This window comes from Cydia fagiglandana, chromosome 10 (assembly GCF_963556715.1).
Source record: "Cydia fagiglandana chromosome 10, ilCydFagi1.1, whole genome shotgun sequence".
In the NCBI taxonomy this organism is placed as follows: domain Eukaryota; kingdom Metazoa; phylum Arthropoda; class Insecta; order Lepidoptera; family Tortricidae; genus Cydia; species Cydia fagiglandana.
Window position 1 is genome coordinate 5,539,195 of NC_085941.1, and position 22,744 is coordinate 5,561,938.

The 22,744-nt window shown below is 39.0% G+C and overlaps 1 protein-coding gene and 1 long non-coding RNA gene across 3 annotated transcripts in view; both read left to right on the forward strand.

Moving 5' to 3' along the window:
• The window catches only part of LOC134668166 (uncharacterized), a 301,154-nt gene that overhangs the window by 169,987 nt on the left and 108,423 nt on the right, over nucleotides 1-22,744 (forward strand). The gene's annotated exons all lie outside the window — the stretch shown is intronic.
• The window catches only part of LOC134668118 (MORN repeat-containing protein 5-like), a 30,996-nt gene continuing 15,318 nt past the window's right edge, over nucleotides 7,067-22,744 (forward strand). The window contains exons 1-4 of one of the 2 annotated variants that reach the window (XM_063525618.1): nucleotides 7,067-7,130; nucleotides 15,977-16,026; nucleotides 16,609-16,680; nucleotides 18,352-18,476. In XM_063525618.1, coding sequence (XP_063381688.1) covers nucleotides 7,119-7,130; nucleotides 15,977-16,026; nucleotides 16,609-16,680; nucleotides 18,352-18,476 — 259 coding nt within the window. In that variant the 5' untranslated portion in view covers nucleotides 7,067-7,118. The remainder of the gene's footprint in view (nucleotides 7,131-15,976; nucleotides 16,027-16,608; nucleotides 16,681-18,351; nucleotides 18,477-22,744) is intronic. The other variant, XM_063525619.1, reaches the window with a different exon arrangement.

Sequence of the window (22,744 nt, forward strand, 5' to 3'; positions counted from 1 at the left end):
CGTCTTTTGGTGCTTAGCGCGTCAGCTGATTTCGGCATTTAAGGTTGGTCTAGTGCATCTAATAAAGTGATGAATCAGTGCTTTGTGAAGTGAAAATGGTGATTACAAGTGCAGTGATGTGTTATTCCATGTTCCCTTGAACATTGGATGAAGTTTCAATCCCATCTGGAGCGAAATTTTTCATTATGCACTTGTTGATAACCTCCATTTTCAATTCCTTTGGCGCTTACGACCTTTTGGAATGGGAAGCCTACACGTCAAGCGGTATGCGTTCCGTTTCACTTAAAACTTAATTGGATCTGTGTTCAAGTGTTAGTTCTTGTGTTCTATATTATGGAAATAGTTTCATGGTGTGTTCCTACACATAGTGACACTGGAAAAGGGGAGACTGGGGCAATTTAGTGCCCATCTCTTTTAAACTTTAATTTTTTTATAATAACTTTAAACTTTAATTAGAAATTGAAGTTTTCTGGGTAGGTACGTTCTGTTGGTTGTGCACTGTTTCTCTCTCTATAAACAGTGTATGGGAAATTGTTTTCACTTCTGTTGAGACAAATTCTTAAGGACTTATACTTACGTAACTTTATATTTTGATAAAATAGTTTAATCTGGATGCTTCTCTTTGTATCTCGGAAAGGGGACGGTAGTCTTCGGTGTGCTTCTGCACATTTGGTACAATAGGGGAGAGAGGGGTAAAATGTGTCACTGGTTTTGACACTTAGAATATTTTGTAGTTTCTTTTAATTAGGAATGCATATGACTGCTAACTTGTGGTCTACTTAATTTCATGCATTGGATTCTCGCTTGCGGTCCGTGCATGGGGAGTTCGTGTTCTTCTGCTGCACGCCTCCATGGAGTCGATAAGGTTGAAATTTTGTTTTCTTCTTGTCCGTACGCCACGTTCTGGTGTTTCTGCAGTCTACTCTTAGCTTTTAGTGGTTGTGGAGTAGGCAAAACTCGGACGTGCACCCCGCCTAGAATTATTCTTCGCTCGCTGCACCGCCGAGATTTACTCTCCCAATCTCTCACTAGTCGATAGTTTTCTTGCATGTTAGTTATAAACATAGTTTAACTTGGTAGTTAGGATTGTGTAAACCTCATGGCATAGCCAATATAGTTAATTACATGTTTAAAAAAAAAAATGTTTCATTAACATTAACATTTTTTTTTATCTAAGTTGGGTGGTAATGTTACGTTTCAAACGTAACTAAAGCAATTTCTTTTTTTTTAGTTCGATACTCACAGCGGCATTGTAATAAAATAGGCACAGGATTGTTTTCAGCGCCATCTATTCGCACAAGGAGACACTTGAACCCTTAGTCGCGAGCTGTCGGTCTAGAAAACATTATGGTTCTTATTTAATATTAAATATTTTCTTTAATGGTTGAAATATTTAGGTTTAGTTCCTCAAAAATATTAGTACTCGGTATCGTTGGTCTTATAATATGATAATTTTCAAATATTGTTTGGGACATTGTTTGCAATGCCTGGCAAAATTCCTTGGCTCTGAGCGGGGTTTTTGTTTGAAAAAAAGTGACAGGAGAGGAAATTGATTGTCGAACGAGATCAAGTCACTGAGATTTCCGCAGCCATGTGAAGAAGCTGGTGCAGATATTCTCTGGTCGCTTTGTACGGGAGCCATCCCTGTAAAATATGGAAATACATCTTCACTTTTTGTAGCGAGGTAAGCCACAGCGCAAATCTTTATAGAAATATAGCCCGGTTTTTTATAACGTTCGTCTTTACTGATTTTACATTTCCTTGTTACAGCAAACAGAGCAATATGGCGTCCTACATTGAATTCCTGTAGGATAATTCCTAAAGAAATATTTTTTATAAATGTCAGCAGTGTAGCATCAATCGCTTCACTTGAGATCCGGGTAAGCATTTGCGATTTTATTGTAGGAAATGTAACCTTTTTTTTGTCCTTGCCCATGTGTGTCGGATGACCGCATGGCCAATTTGTTGGTTTTCCTGTAAATGCCAGATCGGTGTGTTAGTTTAGTAATTGTCCAGTTAATTTCAGTGGAGAATCAATCCTTTTTTTTGATATTGGGTTTCAATATGTGGTTTTTTTTTTCCTTTAGCTTTAATGCCGGTCCCTACCCTGGGCTTTTCTGCGGGCACGTGTCGGCGCTGGGCGTTGCCGTAGACGTTGGGCTGGAGCTTCGCGCTGCTCATCGCGACGTTGGCGAAGCGGGCAGGCAGCCACCTGGACACGTGGCTGACGGTATCACCGCGTGTCACCGCGACTCTTGGCTGTTCCCCTGCGTGCCTCTGGGGCAGTGCGTAGCCACGGCTTCACCGGCTTCTGCTACGGACACGTGACTCAGGTGTGGTCAGATCTATTTTGTTATTGGCTCTCTCGAGCTCGTGACTCCTGTTGCGCATCGCGACGTTGGCGTGCTAGATAGGCGGTCACTTGGACACGTGGCTGACGGTTTCAGCACGTGTCACAGCGGCTTTTGGCTGCCACCTATGCGCCTCTGGCGTGACTTGGTCACAGCTAGGCTGCCTTCTTTCTATAGACACGTGATTTAGGTGTGCTACTAATCAATAGACTTTAATTAACTTCACGCAATAGTGGCCTCTTAATAAACTTCAAGTGCTCAGTGCATATTTAGTGTATAGACATAATGAACTTTAACTGAGACTGCGTAACCAGTCCGATAGCATAGTGTTCTTAGTATAATAATAGCATAAGCTTATTTTCTGTACTGCTAACCGTACTACTGTTTTCGTGTAAAACATTGATATTATATTTAATTGTCTCGAGCTTAAACAATAGTTTTCTTTTCCTCATCTTATTTTTTACCTCTCTGTACGCCTTACAGCGTGCTGGCGCCCATTCTCTCTGTCTAAAATTAATTTTACTCATTAAATAGATTTTTAGGAATATCACAGACGTGTAGTGTGACAATAGAGCGTCAGACCCACGAACCCTGAGTACCACTGATAGTCCATAGCTCTTAAAAACCAAAACACCAATATAGCCTGTTACACGACAAGCACCAAACAATGAATGCAACTTACCATGACGCCTCTGCTATGATAATCTATGTACGCAGTTGATGCGTCCTTGTCATTCTCGCTGATGAGAACATAAACTTATCTCTTTCTGTCAGCCGGCGAAAATGGCGGCCAGCTTTATTTCTTTCAAGATTAAACCGAAGAAAAACGGGTTATTTCAGCTTTTACTTACGAATGATATGTGACGCCGTCAATTTTTTTGCGCTTCCGCGGATAATTTGAGCATTTCAACATAACGCAGGTCGGCATTTTGTTGCTTAATACACGTTATTTGTGGAAAAGTATTAACCGGTGTACACTTCGCGCTTGCGTCAGGCAGACTGAGACAAACTCGTACACATGACACGAGGTGAGTGCTTCAATTTTGGAACGTGTATAACACATCTACATATAAAATATCATAGTATACGACGATTTTTATAGGCTGATAGCACATACTTTGCAAGTGTTATTTTAAACGTCAAACTTCTATGAAATTATGAAGTATAATAGAGTTAGACCAAGAAAAGTCTGCAGCGATTTGGATAGCCCACGTTTTGTAGTACTGGTAGTTTTGTAGTATTTTGTAGGTCTGACTTTAACACTTGCACTGCGTATGCTATCAAAATCGCTTCTTGGTCTTTTTTTTTTTTAATTTATTTACACAAAAGGTACATGCTCATAAACAAAATTTACAATATCGCCAAACTGTAACCAGTTTGTTGGCGAATGAAGCGCTCACTTAACTAATCGAATCATGCACCTAAACAAAACAATTAGTAACTTAAACAATAGGTAATCCTTATTATAATATATTTGGCACTTTTGGGCTGGGTGGGGGTCGGAATGGGGCTGATAGTGTAAGTAGGATGGTATATTAGTAATATGTTTAGATTTTAAGTTAGGAAATTGCATGTAAATTATTTAAGTAGATTTTAAGATTGACTTTGTATCAATAAATATATGGTTTATATAAAAAACTAACATGCATAGATGCCTAACAAGTCTTCACATTATCTCAAAGTTTAATTTTCTAAAAGGTATGTTTTTAATCTCTTTTTAAGGATCGGCTTACTTAACCTCGGTTTACCTCTTAACCACCCTATTTCGTTAAACAGCCTAGGCACTAAATATTTATTTAACCTTTTCCCATAATAATTAACCGCCGCAGGCTGTATTAACTTCCCTTCGCGTACCCTCCTCGTGTTGTATTTATTAAATGCTGGCCGTTTATACTCATCTAAGTAATAGTTTTCTAAAGCAATCAGGTATTTAATTTTTTTTTGTACAGGTAAAATTTTACAAAGTGGGAATAACTCGCTATAATCATTACACATATTTTTTTATTTTACTGTCAACTAAATATTTAACTAATCTGATTTGCAAATTTTCTACATCGTTTATATAAGTACTAAAGGTGCGGCCGTACACACTTAAACCGTAATTAATTATGGAATCCTAAACCTAAGTCTAAATCTACGTCTGTCTCAGTTTCAGCTTAAGGGCTGTCCATAAATTACGTCATCGATTTTTGCAACGTATGTGTTTATATTATGTCAATGCGCGCATTTACGACAAAAAATATGCAGGTACACAGCGCGATTCTAAAATTATTTAATATTTATTTACTCAGGTAATTACAACACAATATCTAAACTTAATTACATAATTTTTAAGAAAAAAAAAACCGACTTCTATGGGGCCCGGTGAAAGATTATGGTAAATGGTGCACTATGTAGAAAAGGAAGTAAAACCAGTACTTTCTAGTAGCATTTCGTTTCCGTAAGGGTCGTAGTTCTAGCCTAACCTAACCCACTTCTCTGATAGCAGTTCAGTTCTGTGAGGATCGCAGTTCAAACCTTATCGTTAAACCAGTAAGGTTTGTCTCGATACTCCCATCCGCGGTATATTTTTCATAAAAAAAAATAGAATATCTTTTAACAACAACTTAAGAAACTACTTACATACATCGTTACTTACATCGTGTCGAAGTGCGCGCTTGTGTATATCTCTCTTTACAAATAAAACCTACATATAACCTACTCATAGATATTTCGGTTTTATAAAAATAATTAAAAACTTCAAATGAGTGTTCAAATGTAAACAAAACTGTCACATTTCGTGACCGGCATCTTTCCCCTATATAATTATGTTTGTTTATTTCGGGGATGTGTCCGTGTTTTTATATTGTTAATTTTTAAGATTTACTTTTTGTAGAAAAGATACGGAGAACTGCTTAGGATTTAATAAAAAGGCAAGTTGTTAAAATACAATACCTAAAAATACAAATAAATAAATATTCACAAAAACAACTCGTTCTATATGGCTATCCAAATTTATAACCAGCTGCCTAAATGTATCATAGAATGTCCTACAAATTGTTTCAAGAAAACACTCACTTACGAAATGGCTGCTAGACAAATGTTTTTACTCCGTTAAGGTGGCCACTGACGAACCTTCCAACCAGTCCAAGCTACATTCCAAAATCGGTCCGTGAATGTCAAAAACGTACAATGTTTAGTATTAGGATGCCGTCCATTTGGATGAATCCATTGTAACGGCATCCATTTGGAAGGCTCGTCAGTGGCCTGCTTAAAGGATTATTTAGTAAATAATATTTAGTTGCCAAGATCCTAATAACCATAAAATCTGACATCATTACTTAATACTATAAAATTGTTACGTAGGTACCTATTTGTTTTGATTTGACCAAGTAATTTATTTTTGTGTAATATTTAGACATTTGATTTTCTATAATTTTTTGACATTAGTGTATATATTGATTTGTTCGTGTTTTTGTACTTGTAAATAGCTTATTGTAAATATTATATTGCATGCCTTCTTTGGTAGAACATAAGACGCTTTTAAAAATGTTATCACCTTATATGTACATAATTCAACTATGTTCTCGCAATAAAAAATATTGATTGATCGATTGATTGATTGATTGAATAAGGTGTATTCGGGTAATACCGAATGTCGGATAATTCCGAAATTCAGATGAAAATCACCCTAAATTCCATCATAATAAAAGTCTCCTTTCGGAATTATCCGACAGTTTTCGACATTCGGAATTACCCGAGTAAACCCTACTACAAGTGACTACTTTGCGTTCTGAACTCTTGATAGACTGCGACCACGCTATGTTTGCATTTGCACTGAGTTGGCAGTATAATAAAATAAATAAATAAATATTGGGGACATCTTACACAGATCAACCTAGCCCTATATAGATAAATACATACTTATATACATAGAAAACACCCATGACTCAGGAACAAATATTAGTGTTCATCACACAAATAAATGCCCTTACTGGGATTCGTACCCAGGACCATCGGCTTGGGGGATAATATAACTATATTAACTATACGTAGAGTTTGTGAGGAAAGAGAATTAAGAGTCGTGTAATGTAGAGGATCCAATACATTGTACGTATTCTCTTTCCGCACAAACTCTATCTACTTATCCCATAAGGTGCATTAGGATAACTTCGGAAGCGGGATAATTTTGAAAATGGCAAATATCTATAACCTGAAACAAGTTTGCTTTCAGTTGCTACAATAGAAAGCACTTCTATTGTGCCATTTCTAAAATTATCCCGCTTTCGACAATACCCCAATGCACCTAGGATGGTGGGGCACATCTAGCGTCTTTCAAGCGTCGGCGTCTGGTCAGCGCTATGGAAAATGACGTCGCTGCGCAGTTGCGTCGACGTTGCGTCGAGCAGCGGCCATAGAGTTGTAGATGCCGGCGCTCGAAAGACGCTAGATGTGGGGGGGGGGGCTAAGGAGCGCCATACTAATGTCTCGACGTAGCACATGGCATGAACACTTACCGTGGTTCAGGGCCACTTGCACTCCCGCTAACCCGGGTTTAACCGGTTTAACCTGGACTTACCATGGTTGCCAGTACAAATTGACACTGGGTTAACAGTTTAACCGGTTAACCCCGGGTTAATGAGAAGTAGCATAGATATATCTTTCTAAAGAAAAATGCAAGTCAGTGTTAACATCTTGACAATAAATTAAACATTTTGTCATTTTGTTTTAGCTGTACCACACATCAAGCCAGTGTTGAATAGCAAATCTACGACAAAAAGCGAAATCATGGAATGTAATGTAAGTACACCCCTCTGCCACGCATACGGTAATTTTACTCGATGTTCGAGTCGAAAGTGTCTTTGTGTGACGTCCGTGTCCTTGAACGGAAAAATCACGGCACGGGACTTCGCTCACCTCGTCCCGCGCACCCCCGCATTTTTGACATCATCGGTTGCATGAAATAAATGCTCTAAACTCGGTCTAGAGGATTCCTAGTCTATGAAGTACACTTTCAATATCTAACTCAATACCATCACCCACACTCGTAAACCTTTTTCATCATCATCTCAGCTGAAGGGCGTCCGCTGCTGGACAAAGCCCCCCCCCCAGGGTCTCCACAACGAACGCAAATCTTTTTTTTTCTTTTTTTGTAATTGAGTAATTGATTTGAGTCAAACGGTCCTCGCTAGAGATATGCTCTTTGATTCAGTAAGAGCTGTATTGGTAGTGGATTGCGGTGTCTGTTTAGTGGTTTTGGACAGGTTCCCACAATAGTACGGGTGAACCTGCCCCAAGTTTTAGGTAGGGAGGTATTCGCCATGATGGGCAGCAGAACTGCTGCAAACCAAGTATAAGGGTAATAACCCTCAAGAATCTCAACAAAACAAATACAGGTAATAAATAACCTACGAGTATATTATATTTTGTTGAAATTCCCGAGAGTATCTATTATGTATTTCGTGTATATGTTATGAATGAGTCCAGTGTTTCTTCTTTTCCTGTGATATGTTTCATATTGTACGGGTCAATATCCTGATATTTCCCACAGATAGTCTCGTGGACACATCTTGCATATGCGTATATCTTGGACAGTTTTTAGGGTTCCGTACCCAAAGGGTAAAACGGGACCCTATTACTAAGACTTCGCTGTCCGTCCGTCCGTCCGTCCGTCCGTCCGTCCGTCTGTCACCAGGCTGTATCTCACGAACCGTGATAGCTAGACAGTTGAAATTTTCACAGATTGTGTATTTCTGTTGCCGCTATAACAACAAATACTAAAAACAGAATAAAATAAAGATTTAAATGGGGCTCCCATACAACAAACGTCATTTTTGACCAAAGTTATTTTTTTTTAAATTAAAGTTACAAGACTATATGGTTGGATTTGGGGTTGAATAAAAGATATAAAAATTTTACAGAAACGGTTTTTTTTTCATCTCTCTAGCTCTAAAAATAAAGATTTTAGACCCGGGTCAAATATTTATTTTTCATTTTTTGATTTTTTTTTTTGTCCAAATCGGTCCCAAAAAAGGTCTATGTATACGGAAATGCATTAATCGTTTAGTACTTTGTACTAACGACAGCTCAAAACTGAAGTCCATTTTGCTTTATCTCTTACCGTTTTCGAGATATATCGTTCTGAAGGTACGAATTTACGAAAAAACTTTGCTATTAACTCCATCAGGCGCTGATGACTTTTTGTATGGATATATTGAAATCCGACTCGCACTTGACCGTTTTACATAGATTAATATTTTTTTTGTAATTTCGGGTTAGTAAGTTCGGGTCATGATTTATATGGTAATCATCATCATCATCATCATCATCATTTTCGCTTTCAGTCGCCCACTGCTGAGTATAGGCCTCTCTTCGTGTACGCCACTCAGTGGCGGATTTCCCATAAGGCACTGTAGGCCCGGGCCTAGGGCGGCAAGATATTAGGGGCGGCAAATTGTGACAAAAAATTCGCTGATGATAACAAAAAATAACTCAAAATTAGACCAGGCAACAAATGCAACACAATTTTTGACTTTGTACCTATTTTTATTTGAACTATCTAGGAGGTGAACATATCAAAAGTCCCCGGCCGTAGCCCTTGAGCCAGGGGAAGAGAGAGGTCTCCGAAACTGCCGGACCAATTAAGTTGAAATTTGGCACACATATGTAAGTTTGTGACCCAAAGATGGACGTGTAACGTAAATAATAGTACATTGTACAACATGGGGCGTAAGTTGAATATTGCAAACGAGATTAGGTAAGTTAAATCGCGACGGCTTGCCGGAGCGATTTATAGGCTCGAGTTTGCAATATTACCGAGATACACACAATGTTTTTCATCACACTTGCGATACAAAAAATAATTTTAAAGACAAAAAACTGTTAATTATGGCACTAGAAACTTCATAACTCCCTAGGGAAAACGAATTTTCTATAACTCCCGCTACGCCTACGTGCAATTCCACATTTACTGAGCGAGTGTGATGAAAATGAATTTTAAATATGGCCTCAATATTTTGGGGGGTAAATGAGAAAATTTAAAAATAAAGTTTTTCAAACTATATCGCGTTACATATCAAATCAAAGAGCTCATTGTAAGAGTCTCAGATTTTTTTTATAATTTTAGGATAAATAGTTTAGCAGGTATTCAAGAAAAAAGTTTTTAATGTTTTTGTAGGTACATGAAAGTCAATGTTATTGGTAAAACTGTCACTTAAAATAAATAAGTATTTGCTTATTTTTTTCATAAAACCTATGTTCCTATGATCATGCCACAAGGACGTATAGTTTCTAAGATATAATAAGCGAAAAATCGAAAAATGTGACCTTCAAACCAAACCCCCCAACTTTTGATATGTTCACCTCCTAACGAGTCCAAAAAAGTTACTAAGTAAAAAATGTGTCCCAAGCATTTCCCTCTATAATATATCTTTCCGTTGCCTGATCTAAATGTAGTCAATATGATGGGTGCTGATGCTGAGAAAGGGGCGGCTACAAGGCTTGGGGCCTAGGGCGGCAAAGACTGCAAATCCGCCACTGACGCCACTTATATACATGCATTTATGTGTATGGTAATATTTAGTAAGTGACATGGCATAATGTATATTGACATAATCTGTCAAACTGTCAAATTTGTTTTTTTTTGTCAAATTTAGTGTAAAGTATTATATTTTGTCATAGTTTAGTACTAAATGTCAATGTTGGGTAATTTTTTGTAGACTGCATTTCTCATCTTAAGGGCCGGCAACGCACTTGCAGCCCCAGTGATCGCTGTGCTTATGTATTTTTGGGCGAGTTTTTGGGTTTCGTATGGGAATATTTGGTACAAAGGGACATGTTACAGTGTCCCAGTGTATATTGACATGATCTGTCAAACTGTCAAATTTGACAGTTTTTGTCAAATTTAGTGTAAGATCATATTTTGTCATGGTTAAGTACAAAATAAAATTACTTAAATATTATTATTGAATAGAATAGAATAGAATAGAATAGAATAGGTAATTATATGGTAATCATCATCATCATCATTTTCGCTTTCAGTCGCCCACTGCTGACCTATAGGCCTCTCTTCGTGTACGCCACTTATATACATGCATTTATGTGTATGGTAATATTTAGTACAAAGTGACATGGCATAATGTATATTGACATAATCTGTCAAACTGTCAAATTTGTTTTTTTTTGTCAAATTTAGTGTAGAGTATTATATTTTGTCATAGTTTAGTACTAAATGTCAATGTTGGGTAATTTTTTGTAGACTGCATTTCTCATCTTAAGGGCCGGCAACGCACTTGCAGCCCCAGTGATTGCTGTGCGTATGTATTTTTGGGCGAGTTTTTGGGTTTCGTATGGGAATATTTGGTACAAAGGGACATGTTACAGTGTCCCAGTGTATATTGACATGATCTGTCAAACTGTCAAATTTGACAGTTTTTGTCAAATTTAGTGTAAGATCATATTATGTCATGGTTAAGTACAAAATAAAATTAATTAAATATTATTATTGAATAGAATAGAATAGAATAGGTAATTATATGGTAATCATCATCATCGTCATTTTCGCTTTCAGTCGCCCACTGCTGACCTATAGGCCTCTCTTCGTGTACGCTACTTATATACATGCATTTATGTGTATGGTAATATTTAGTACAAAGTGACATATGGCATAATGTATATTGACATAATCTGTCAAACTGTCAAATTTGTTCGTTTTTGTCAAATTTAGTGTAAAGTATTATATTTTGTCATAGTTTAGTACTAAATGTCAATGTTGGGTAATTTTTTGTAGACTGCATTTCTCATCTTAAGGGCCGGCAACGCACTTGCAGCCCCAGTGATCGCTGTGCTTATATATTTTTGGGCGACTTTTTGGGTTTCGTATGGGAATATTTGGTACAAAGTGACATGTTATAGTGTCCCCGTGTATATTGACATGATCTGTCAAACTGTCAAATTTGACAGTTTTTTTGTCAAATTTAGTGTAAGATCTTATTTTGTCATGGTTAAGTACAAAATAAAATTACTTAAGTATTATTGTTGACAGATACTGTCAAATGGGATGTTGTTTGACAGAATCTATAAGAATCTTGAAAGTTGAAAGTTTTTTAATAAATATGGATCTTGCTTACGCAGCGTCTTATGTAGGCGAACATCGCGCGATCCCGAAGCGAAACGGCGGGACGCGGCGCGAGGCGGCTCAATCAATCCTTTGATGCCCATAGAAGTGTCCTATGTAAGCGATCTCGTTGTGACCGCGGTGCGGCGCGATGGTCCTCGTTATTATGTTCAAGGCATTAGTCTTAAATAGTAGGTACTTAAGAAAAGGTGTTGTATAGTAATCAAAGTGAATGAGGTTCAGTCGGCACGCGTTGATGTCTTTTTAAATTTTGTTTGTTTCATAGGAGTTTCTTTAGGAAATTTTGTTTTTAGGGTTCCGTGCCCAAAGGGTAAAACGGGATCCTATTACTAAGACTCCGCTGTCCGTCCGTCCGTCCGTCCGTCCGTCACCAGGTTGTATCTCACGAACCGTGATAGCTAGACAGCTGATATTTTCACAGTTGACGTATTTCTGTTGCCGCTATAACAACAAATACTAAAAACATAATAAAATAAAGATTTAAGTGGGGCTCCCATACAACAAACGTCATTTTTGACCGAAGTTAAGCAACGTCGGGTGGGGTCAGTACTTGGATGGGTGACCGTTTTTTTAGATAATGGTACGGAACCCTTCGTGTGCGAGTCCGACTCGCACTTGGCCGGTTTTTCAATTAGGTGTTCAAATCGAATGCGATAGTTTGGAGAGACCGTAAAAAGTTGTTAAATCTGTAGGTATCGCGATCTGTACAGACGTAGACGCCATTAGATATATCGGAGCGGCCTAGTTGCTCAAAAACATCTGAACACGCACTCTAACGCCTTGACAATAGAGGCGTGTTCAGATATATGTGGACACCTTGGCCACTCCAATATATCTGATGGCAAATATCTGTTAACAAGAGAGTTAGACCGCAAAATTAAATCTATGTATGTATCTATTAAAAAAAAAATATTATAAATATTATAGGACATTCTTACACAGATTGACTAAGTCCCGCAGTAAGCTCAAGAAGGCTTGTGTTGTGGGTAGATACTCAGACAACGATATATATAATATATAAATAAATCTCTTCTTTAGGATCTTGTGGTTTCTATTAAACCACAAGATCCTAAAGCCCTACTTCCTGACACTTAAGTTTCTCTATTTGATCATTTCCTTTAAAAAACGACACAATCAGTAAGTGATTATAATGAACTTACACCCTTTTTGAATCAGCCATGTTTTCCCATTGGTGTGAGCGCAGGCGAGCCGAGTTATCGAGTGCCAATATAACCGGACCTTCATCATGACATAGCGATAGATATTAATTTGACAATTTAGGGGTGTATTATGTAGGCAGGGGTGCGAAACTCCTGACTTCGGGCAAACTCGGCTCAGCTCCGTTCGGCTCAGCATTGCTCCGAGCAATTATTAGGGTTGACATAATTTGACGCCCTTTGCGTGCACGACCACAGATAAGATAATACCGAACTATTTGAATACTTTGGATGCTACCTACTGCCTATATGACTCTGACTGTACGTACGAATGATCTAAAGCCCAGAAATCTATAACTTTCGACTAACATTCTACAAAACAAGCCATTTGGAATCTCACCAAGATCGTACATAATGCATGCGCGTGCGTCCTTTTGACCATGACCGCGCGCCGTGAATGACAAACCCCGTTTATACTGAAACAGAGAAATCTCCCTTTCTAAGGTTTACTATGACTACAATGGTTTTCCAAAGAAAAGCGGTTTATGAATTCTATTGATGTAAAAGTATGAGGCTCATTCTTACTAAAATGATACAAATTAAAAAAAAATCCTACTAATACCCTACTATCCGAGTAGGTACGTAAATGCGGAAGTAACTTTGTCTGCCTGTCTATTACCTCTTCACGGTTAAACTGCTGAATCGATTTAGATGAAACTTAGCATGGAGATAGTTTTAGGCCCGAGAAAGGACGTAGGATAGTTTTTATCAATCATCATCATCAGCAAATTCGCCATGATGATTGTGGTTAAATTTTGAAATCCTTCGCTTACTCAGACATCAATATTAACACGTCTGCTCTACTATTGTAAAAAAATAACTATCAGAATGATTGTTATACATATATTATGCGATCACAGTATAATAATAGTGCTCCTCATTACAACACACGCTCACGAATTCAAACTTTGTAAAAAAAAAAAAATTTGCCTATACATGTTCCACTGCTGGGCCCAGCCCTCCTCTCAAGCACGAGAGGGTTTGGGCTAGCTATAATAGTCCCCACGCTGGCCCCATGTGGGTATTGGGGACTTCACATACACTTTTGAATCTCTTCGCGGATGTATGCAGGTTTCCTTAGGATGTCAAACTCCTGTTATGTGTGTGTGATGTTGAACTTTATTTAACAGCATCTAATTCAAATAAAACTTATAAAGTCGCCATCTGATATATCGGAGCAGCCAAGGTGTTCACAATATCTGAACACGCACTCTAACGCCCTGACAATAGAGGCGTGCTCAGATATTTGTGAGCGCCTTAGCCGCTCCGATATATCTGATGGCAACTGTACAATTACTGTGGTAACAATTTCCTCGCGTCTCTTTGTATCAAGTTCTCATAACAGATTAACTAATGATCGGTCTATGTAATACATAACCCGTCTATTCTGGATGGGGTAATTATGCTTTTGTCTGGGCACTCTGTAACCCAAACATTTGCCTTCCATCACGAGATGGTAATGTTTCAGTCCTTTAAACACAATATTTAGCATATTATAATATTAGGCACCCTTATAAGTGGATTTCGTCGTGATAGATATATAAAACACTTACCATGATATATATAATATTGAATGAATAAGCTAAAATCTAAATATAGTAACAAAGAAAATAACGAAATAAGTATTTAATTCTATTTCAATATTTATGAATGTGAACTTGTATTATTTTTTATTGCTTATAAATGTCGGTACGTATCTATCTACTAATCGTACTAATCGACTTAAGAATTTATTAAAAGTAGGAAAACTAGGTACACCGTTTTGGCCACTTAGCTGACCCGGTGAGCTTTAACTCCATTTGCTAAGTTTTTGTTGTAAAATCTAACAAACCGTTGATAATTGTTTGCCTCTCTCCGTCATTTTCACATTTTTGTTTGTTAGAAAGAGACAAAATTTAACAGAGGTTTGTAAGAGCTTGCTAAGTCTTATGAATAAAAGGATACCCCAGAACATAAACATTAATAAAATTATATTATGTTAGTGACATTATTGCGCCTTTATTTTTCATACTTTAAACAGACATACCTATAGAATACCTACCCATACCCACTCAAAATATTGGTTATTTTAAAGCTACAGAAGATATATCTCACGATCTTGCGGGCTATGTTATCTGATTGATGGATTTATCACGTCAATCAATTATGCAAAAGTAATTGATCGATTCGGCAGCCACGTCTAATAAGACAACTACCAACTGAGCTTAACCCTTTACCAGGCCAAGGGAAATATTCCACCCACATCTTATATCGGTTACCGTAGTCAGGTTTTAACTCCAAACCACCTACAAAATATTTTGTCAATCCCTGAAAATATTATTTTATGATCTTCATTCACAACACGCTTCTAAATTGCGTAATATATCTTTGGCAGCCATTTCAATTCACTTGAACGCTAATTTCAGCAAACTACGGAGAAATTCGAACACTTTCCATAATTTCTATGAAACAGAAGTACATAGATCGAACAATTTTTTGATATTTTGTAGATTTTGAGTGTTGAAAGCAAATGTAATCGTAAACATTGCTAAATATTCATGCATTATTGTGTATGACCAGAATTAGGATGTGGGTTGACATTATCCCATGGCCTTATTAGAGTTTAACTGTGTGGGAGCTATTTTTCCCATGGCCCGGTAAATTGTCTTGTCATGTCATAAAAACTCACGTAAGTAATAAAACAGTTTTTGTGTTCAACCTAGAGCGAATTCATGTGGTTCGTAGGAGATTTGGAGTTAAACCTTGACTATTATAACCGATATAAGATGTGGGTGGAATATATCCCTTGGCCTGATCAAGAATATAATAAGACAAAATCTAGTATGACAGTTCATTACTTAGACAGGCGATGGGATAACCGTAACCCACATTTTTATTTCTGGTTTAGAGGAAGATCTCCGACTTTCATAAATACATTTTTTACAAGGCGTTCAATACGGTTGCAACAGCATATAAAGTACGTATTAAGACACGCTGGTTCTTCGGGGCCTGGTAAAGGGTTAAAGCACTAGGATACATCAAACCATGCCTACTAAATATCCTTAGGTGGTAAAAGATTTCGGTAAATGGACATTCATACCATACTAATCTATACAATTCTAATAATAAATATGCAAAAGTTACTCCTGTATGTTGTCTTGACGCTTAAACCGCTGAACCGATTTAGACGATTTTTGGTGTGGACAGTTTGGTTATCGGAGTAGGAAATTATACATTTAAAGTTTGAAAAAGATAAGATAATAATATTTTAAATATCACCATTAAATTTGTAAGTACCTAATTTTTTTTTGCAGAGTACGGTGCGTGCATGTGAAAGTGATCCCTTAAAGACGTCACTTGCAAGGTACTTCTTGAATTAATATATAAGTATCGATAGATAGATACTATAGATAGTAAATATTTTATTAACTGGAATTGATTATCAATGGGAATTAATAATCAACAATCGTTGATAGAAAGCGCCAATAGAAACTTAAATAATATATGGAAATATTTTATTGGTCTGTCATATTATGATTATAAAAAAAACAACGGGTTGCACTCCGGGAGTGCCGGCAGAAGTGAAAACTCAACAACATTTAACGCCATCTAGCGTTTTTTCTTCGCATTACTTGAAACCCCTAAGCACATCACTGTGAGTACTACAGTTATATTAATACCAGTTTGAGGGAAATTCACTAGATGGCATTTAAATCAAAAAACACAATGACATTGTCCGTCACACGTGACGTCACGCAAGCGCCCTGCGCCGCCTAAACGAAACAGCAGGCTCAGGCATACATTTTTGCCGGGCGGTAGAATGAGAGGGTTACGCCTTACGCTGTCTCGAGTTTAACATTTTTTCCCCACCTCAAAAAGTGCACAGCGCCGTTAAAGAAGTTTTCACTTCAAAAACTTATTAAAACAATTTCATTTCAATCCGTAGTTCCGAAAAACGAGTGTCACAGTGGGAAGTCCTCATGCGAAAATTCTCAGAAGCCCATAAAGAAGAATGCAAGTAAATATTGATTTTATTATTATTACTTACACAAATTGTACCCGCTCTTTATTTCCTCGAAAGTGTAGTACAGTCAACTGTAAAAATATGGGTGTACAGTCGCCATCAGATATATCGGAGCGGCCAAGGTGTTCACAAATATCTGAACACGCCTCTATTGTCAAGGCATTAGAGTGCGCGTTCAGATATTGTGAACACCTTGGCCGCTCAGATATATCTGATGGCGACTGTACAAATCATCTCAAAAATATGTCCCCCATCTCTTATGTCAGTGAATTAAAAACTAAGTATGGGACATATTTTTGAGTAAGTTGTCTACTCCCATATTTTTGCAGTTGACTGTACTTATCAGTACTTAGTATGCAGTCATCGTCATCGCAAACATTACTTTTTATGGCTCCTCTACTCGATGGGCCAACGCCGGCCACTCCAAGGGACGCATTTATGCGTTAGAGGGAGCAAGTGATATTGCTATCTCATTCTACCGCATGGCTGCGTCCCCTGGAGTGGCCGGCGCTGGCCCATCGTGTAGAGGAGATTTTATAGTTTATAGCGTGCATGACCTATTAAGGTGGCCACTGACGAGCCTTCCAAGAGTCCAAATAGCGTGGCTGCAATCCAAAATCGGTCCGTGAATGTCAAAAACGTACAATGTTTAATATTAGGATGCCGTCCATTTGGATGAATCCATTGTAACGGCATCCATTTGGAAGGTTCGTCAGTGGCCTGCTTTAAGGGGCAGCATAGGAGCCGTCAGATATTTGGCGCGAGACGTAAATAAATGTGAAGTTTATGCTTCCGATGTAGCCTACAAGATGTCAGAACCTCCCTACTGTATGCAAGAAAACATACGACAACGGTAGATGGTGGCAAAGAGAATATAATCACTACTACGTTTTAGGTGGTAGAACTTGCTTTGGCAATGTCCATGTTTATGTTTCCGATTCAGGCCACAAGATGGCGGGCCCTCCAACGCGCACGGTCCATATAGCTGCAAAGCTCTCACATTATTAATCCATGGATTCTAAGCAAATTAAAGTGCTACACTAAAGCGAGAGAGGTAGTGGTAGTGATGTCACAGTTTGATCTAAATTTTTAATGAGACGCACTGAAATAGAGATGGCTTTAACGTTTATATTAGCGGAGGATAGATACGGGTTGTTTTAGTGACATTTCGTAATTACTTCTTAATTGAAACCGACTTCTCTTTCGCCCATATATTAAAACCCTTTACCGCATACGCAGCCATATATGACAGTTACAATATCCAACTCTATTGATAGCTAGTAAAGTTCAAATTTAAACTATTTTTTTTTACATTAAGTAAGGGTTAACGCAAAAACGATACTTTTTCTTACTTTCCGGGTAAAAGACGTTAAACTTCCAAACCTCTTTACCGCCCACACTGAACTTCATTAATTTCAACCCTCTTTTCACGCCCTCGAGGTAAAATTCCGTCCTGGAAAGTAGCTTATATATGTTATTTCCAAGTTATAAACCACCTGTATGCCGGCTTAACCCTTTGCCAGACTGATATTTCAAAAATGACAATCGAATGTCTTACTCATTGAAAATGGAACACATGTTTGAAGTGCAGTATGTGGGAAATATATATCCCTTAGCCTGGTAAAGGTAACCCTTTAGTTTAGTGTATATTGTGTTTTTCTTCAGAACGGTGACGCTTGACATTCCGAGAGTGAAACGTGCAGAGAAGACATTCCCTACCGGTTCCTCTTACACTGGCACCTGGGACGTGCTCGGGATGAGCGGCCAAGGGACATACAAGTTGCCAAATGGTACCTTTACCCTAAATATTTACTACGTAAGACGGGACATTAGATACGGATCGACCTCTGATACGCTCATGTACTTACGTGAGTGAGACAGCATCACGTGAGTACATAGCGATGTCCCCGGGTGAGAAGTGCTGAGAAGACATTCCCTACCGGTTCCTCTTACACTGGCACCTGGGACGTGCTCGGGATGAGCGGCCAAGGGACCTACAAGCTGCCAAATGGTACCTTTACCCTAAATATTTTCTACGTAAGACGGGACATTAGATACGGATCGACCTCTGATACGCTCATGTACTTACGTGAGTGAGACAGCATCACGTGAGTATATAGCGATGTCCCCGGGTGAAACGTGCCAAGAAGACATTCCCTACCGGTACCTCTTACACTGGCACCTGGGACGTACTCGGGATGAGCGGCCAGGGGACTTACAAGCTGCCAAATGATACCTTTACCTCAAAGATTTACTGCCTAAGACGGTTTTCATATTAGATACGGATCGACCCTCGACTCATTTACCTACGTGAGCGAGACAACATCACGTGAGTACATAGCGATGTCCCCGGGTGAGAAGTGCTGAGAAGACATTCCCTACCGGTTCCTCTTACACTGGCACCTGGGACGTGCTCGGGATGAGCGGCCAAGGGACCTACAAGCTGCCAAATGGTACCTTTACCCTAAATATTTTCTACGTAAGACGGGACATTAACTAGATACGGATCGACCTCTGATACGCTCATGTACTTACGTGAGTGAGACAGCATCACGTGAGTATATAGCGATGTCCCCGGGTGAAACGTGCCAAGAAGACATTCCCTACCGGTTCCTCTTACACTGGCACCTGGGACGTACTCGGGATGAGCGGCCAGGGGACTTACAAGCTGCCAAATGATACCTTTACCTCAAAGATTTACTGCCTAAGACGGTTTTCATATTAGATACGGATCGACCCTCGACTCATTTACCTACGTGAGCGAGACAACATCACGTGAGTATATAGCGATGTCCCCGGGTAAGACGTGCTGAGAAGACTTTCCCTACCGGTTCCTCTTACACTGGCACCTGGGACGTACTCGGGATGAGCGGCCAGGGGACTTAGAAGCTGCCAAATGATACCTTTACCTTAAAGATTTACTGCGTAAGACGGTGTCCACATTAGATACGTATCGACCTCTGATATGCTCATGTACCTACGTGAGTGAGACAGCATCACGTATATAGCGATGTCTCTGGGTGAGACGTGCCGAGAAGACTTTCCCTACCGGTTCCTCTTACACTGGCACCTGGGACGTACTCGGGATGAGCGGCCAGGGGACTTACAAGCTGCCAATTGATACCTTTACCTTAAAGATTTACTGCCTAAGACGGTTTTCATATTAGATACGGATCGACCCTCGACTTATTTACCTACGTGAGTGAGACAGCATCACGTGAGTGTATAGCGATGTCCCCGGGTGAAACGTGCCGAGAAGACATTCCGTACCGGTTCCTCTTACACTGGCACCTGGGACGTACTCGGGATGAGCGGCCAGGGGACTTAGAAGCTGCCAAATGATACCTTTACCTTAAAGATTTACAGCGAAAGACGGTTTTGACAATAGATACTAATATTACTAATCGACCTCTCACGCTCATGTACCTACGTGAGTGAGGCAGAATCACATGAGTATATAGCGATGTCCCCGGGTGAGACGTGCCGAGAAGACATTCCCTACCGATTCCTCTTACACTGGCACCTGGGACGTGTTCGGAATGAGCGGCCAGGGGACTTACAAGCTCCCAAATGGTACTTTTACCTTAAACATATACTGCCTAAGACGGTTTTTGTATTAGATACGGATCGATCCTCGATTCATTTACCTACGTGAGTGAGACAACATCACGTGAGTATATAGCGATGTCCCCGGGTAAGACTTGCTGAGAAGACTTTCCCTACCGGTTCCTCTTATACTGGCACCTGGGACGTACTCGGGATGAGCGGCCAGGGGACTCAGAAGCTGCCAAATGATACCTTTACCTTAAAGATTTACAGCGAAAGACGGTTTTGACAATAGATACTAATCGACCTCTCACGCTCATGTACCTACGTGAGTGAGACAACATCACGTGAGTATATAGCGATGTCCCCGGGTAAGACGTGCTGAGAAGACTTTCCCTACCGGTTCCTCTTACACTGGCACCTGGGACGTGCTCGGGATGAGCGGCCAGGGGACTTACAAGCTGCCAAATGATACCTTTACCTTAAAGATTTACTGCCTAAGACGGTTTTCATATTAGATAGGTACGGATCGACCCTCGACTCATTTACCTACGTGAGTGAGACAGCATCACGTGAGTATATAGCGATGTCCCCGGGTGAAACGTACCGAGAAGACATTCCCTACCGGTTCCTCTTACACTGGCACCTGGGACGTGCTCGGGATGAGCGGCCAAGGGACCTACAAGCTGCCAAATGATACCTTTACCCTAAAGATTTCCTGCGTAAGACGTGACATTAGATACAGATCGACCTCTGATACGCTCATGTACTTACGTGAGTGAGACAGAATCACGTGAGTATATAGCGATGTCCCCGGGTGAGAAGTGCTGAGAAGACATTCCCTACCGGTTCCTCTTACACTGGCGCCTGGGACGTGCTCGGGATGAGCGGCCAGGGGACTTACAAGTTGTCAAATGGTATCATAGTTATTGAGTAGATGTAGTGTAGGGCGCGGCCTTGATTTGATGCACGACTTAGTTAAGTATCTCTGTCTGTCTGTTAACTCTTCACGCTCAAACCCTTGAACCGATTTAGATTATTTTAGTATGGATATATATATACCTAGTTTGAGGGCCGGAGAGGGACATAGTTATTATCAATAATCGTCGTCATCCCACTAAGACGAAGTCGCGGGCAGATGCAAGTACACTTGACGTCTTATAAAATTCAACGGTTGAAATATTTGACGGAACATACTCGGACAAGCCATTAAGCATTTTGTATGATATTATTTACTGAAGTAGCTTCTCGCATCTCGCACTTGAAGATTACTTAGAAGGTTTATTCAGAAACTTTAAATATATGCCAATGTGATTTCAACCTAGTTCAGACTCCAGTCCCTCACAAATGTCATTATAAAAATAATATAAAACAAAAAAGTTCGTAAAATTATCCATTGTGAGGTGAAATAAAAATATTTTTTTTATATCATTGTGTCTCATTTGCATGTGTACATCTATTAGGATTATATTTTGTTGTTATTTTTTATCTTTATATTAAAAAAAATGGTGAATCGTTAGGGCTCTTACACTCTTCAGGGCGTTTCTACGCCTCATTTTCTCGGCGGTTCTATACTAATCGGCACGCCGCGAACTTAGTATGGAAACGCCGAATAAATTATAAAAAACGGCCCATTGTATAAGCGAAGTTATGGAAAGTACGGACATGTGTCTGTCACACGGAAGTTATGTTATTAAAATTGGTATCACATTTACCGTGTATAAATACACCTCTTGGGCAAACGAGACTGGCTCAGCGAGGCAAGACCTAAGATTTCCCAGCGGTGGATACTTTACACAAGCGTTGTTTGGGAAGCTCTCGTACAATTTTATATCAAAACTGTTTTCACGTGAATTAGGTATAGGAGCATTCCATGAAATTGTCTACCGTTGTCCCGTACAAACGCGAAGTTCCTGAAGATTTAAAGGTATAACAGTTTCCTATTCTATGACAAATGGTCAAAAATATGCACAGAAAAATAATCGCCTGCTTTAAATGCCGAGAAAAAAGTCGCAACACAGCAAATAAAATGCGTTTGTACGGGACAGCCCGTGGAATGCTCCTATATCTGCTTCATAGGGCGATTTTTATTTTGTTGTTGATTTTTTTTCCAACCGTTTTTGATCAAATTTGGTGGATAGATAGAGTTCGCTATTCTGACCAACATAACCGAACCAATTTCAACATGTATATAAATAGACTTGTATATAAATGTAACACTCATTAAATATTATAATAATATGTTTGTTCCCTTAATTGTAAATAATTTATGAATATGACGATGTACAATTAATACAAATAAAATATATTCTATTCTATTCTATTCATGTCCTTCTTCCACTGAGTTGAGAGAACGTAGTTTCGTAAGTTAACGGTAAATTACGTACATTTTTTGGGATAAGTTGTAATTTCGTATTATTTCTTCATTCAAGTGTACTAAAAGCAAATGTTGTTTAGTTTTTTTTTTGACGACTACCTACCAAAAAATATAAATTATTTTGAACAAGCTAAC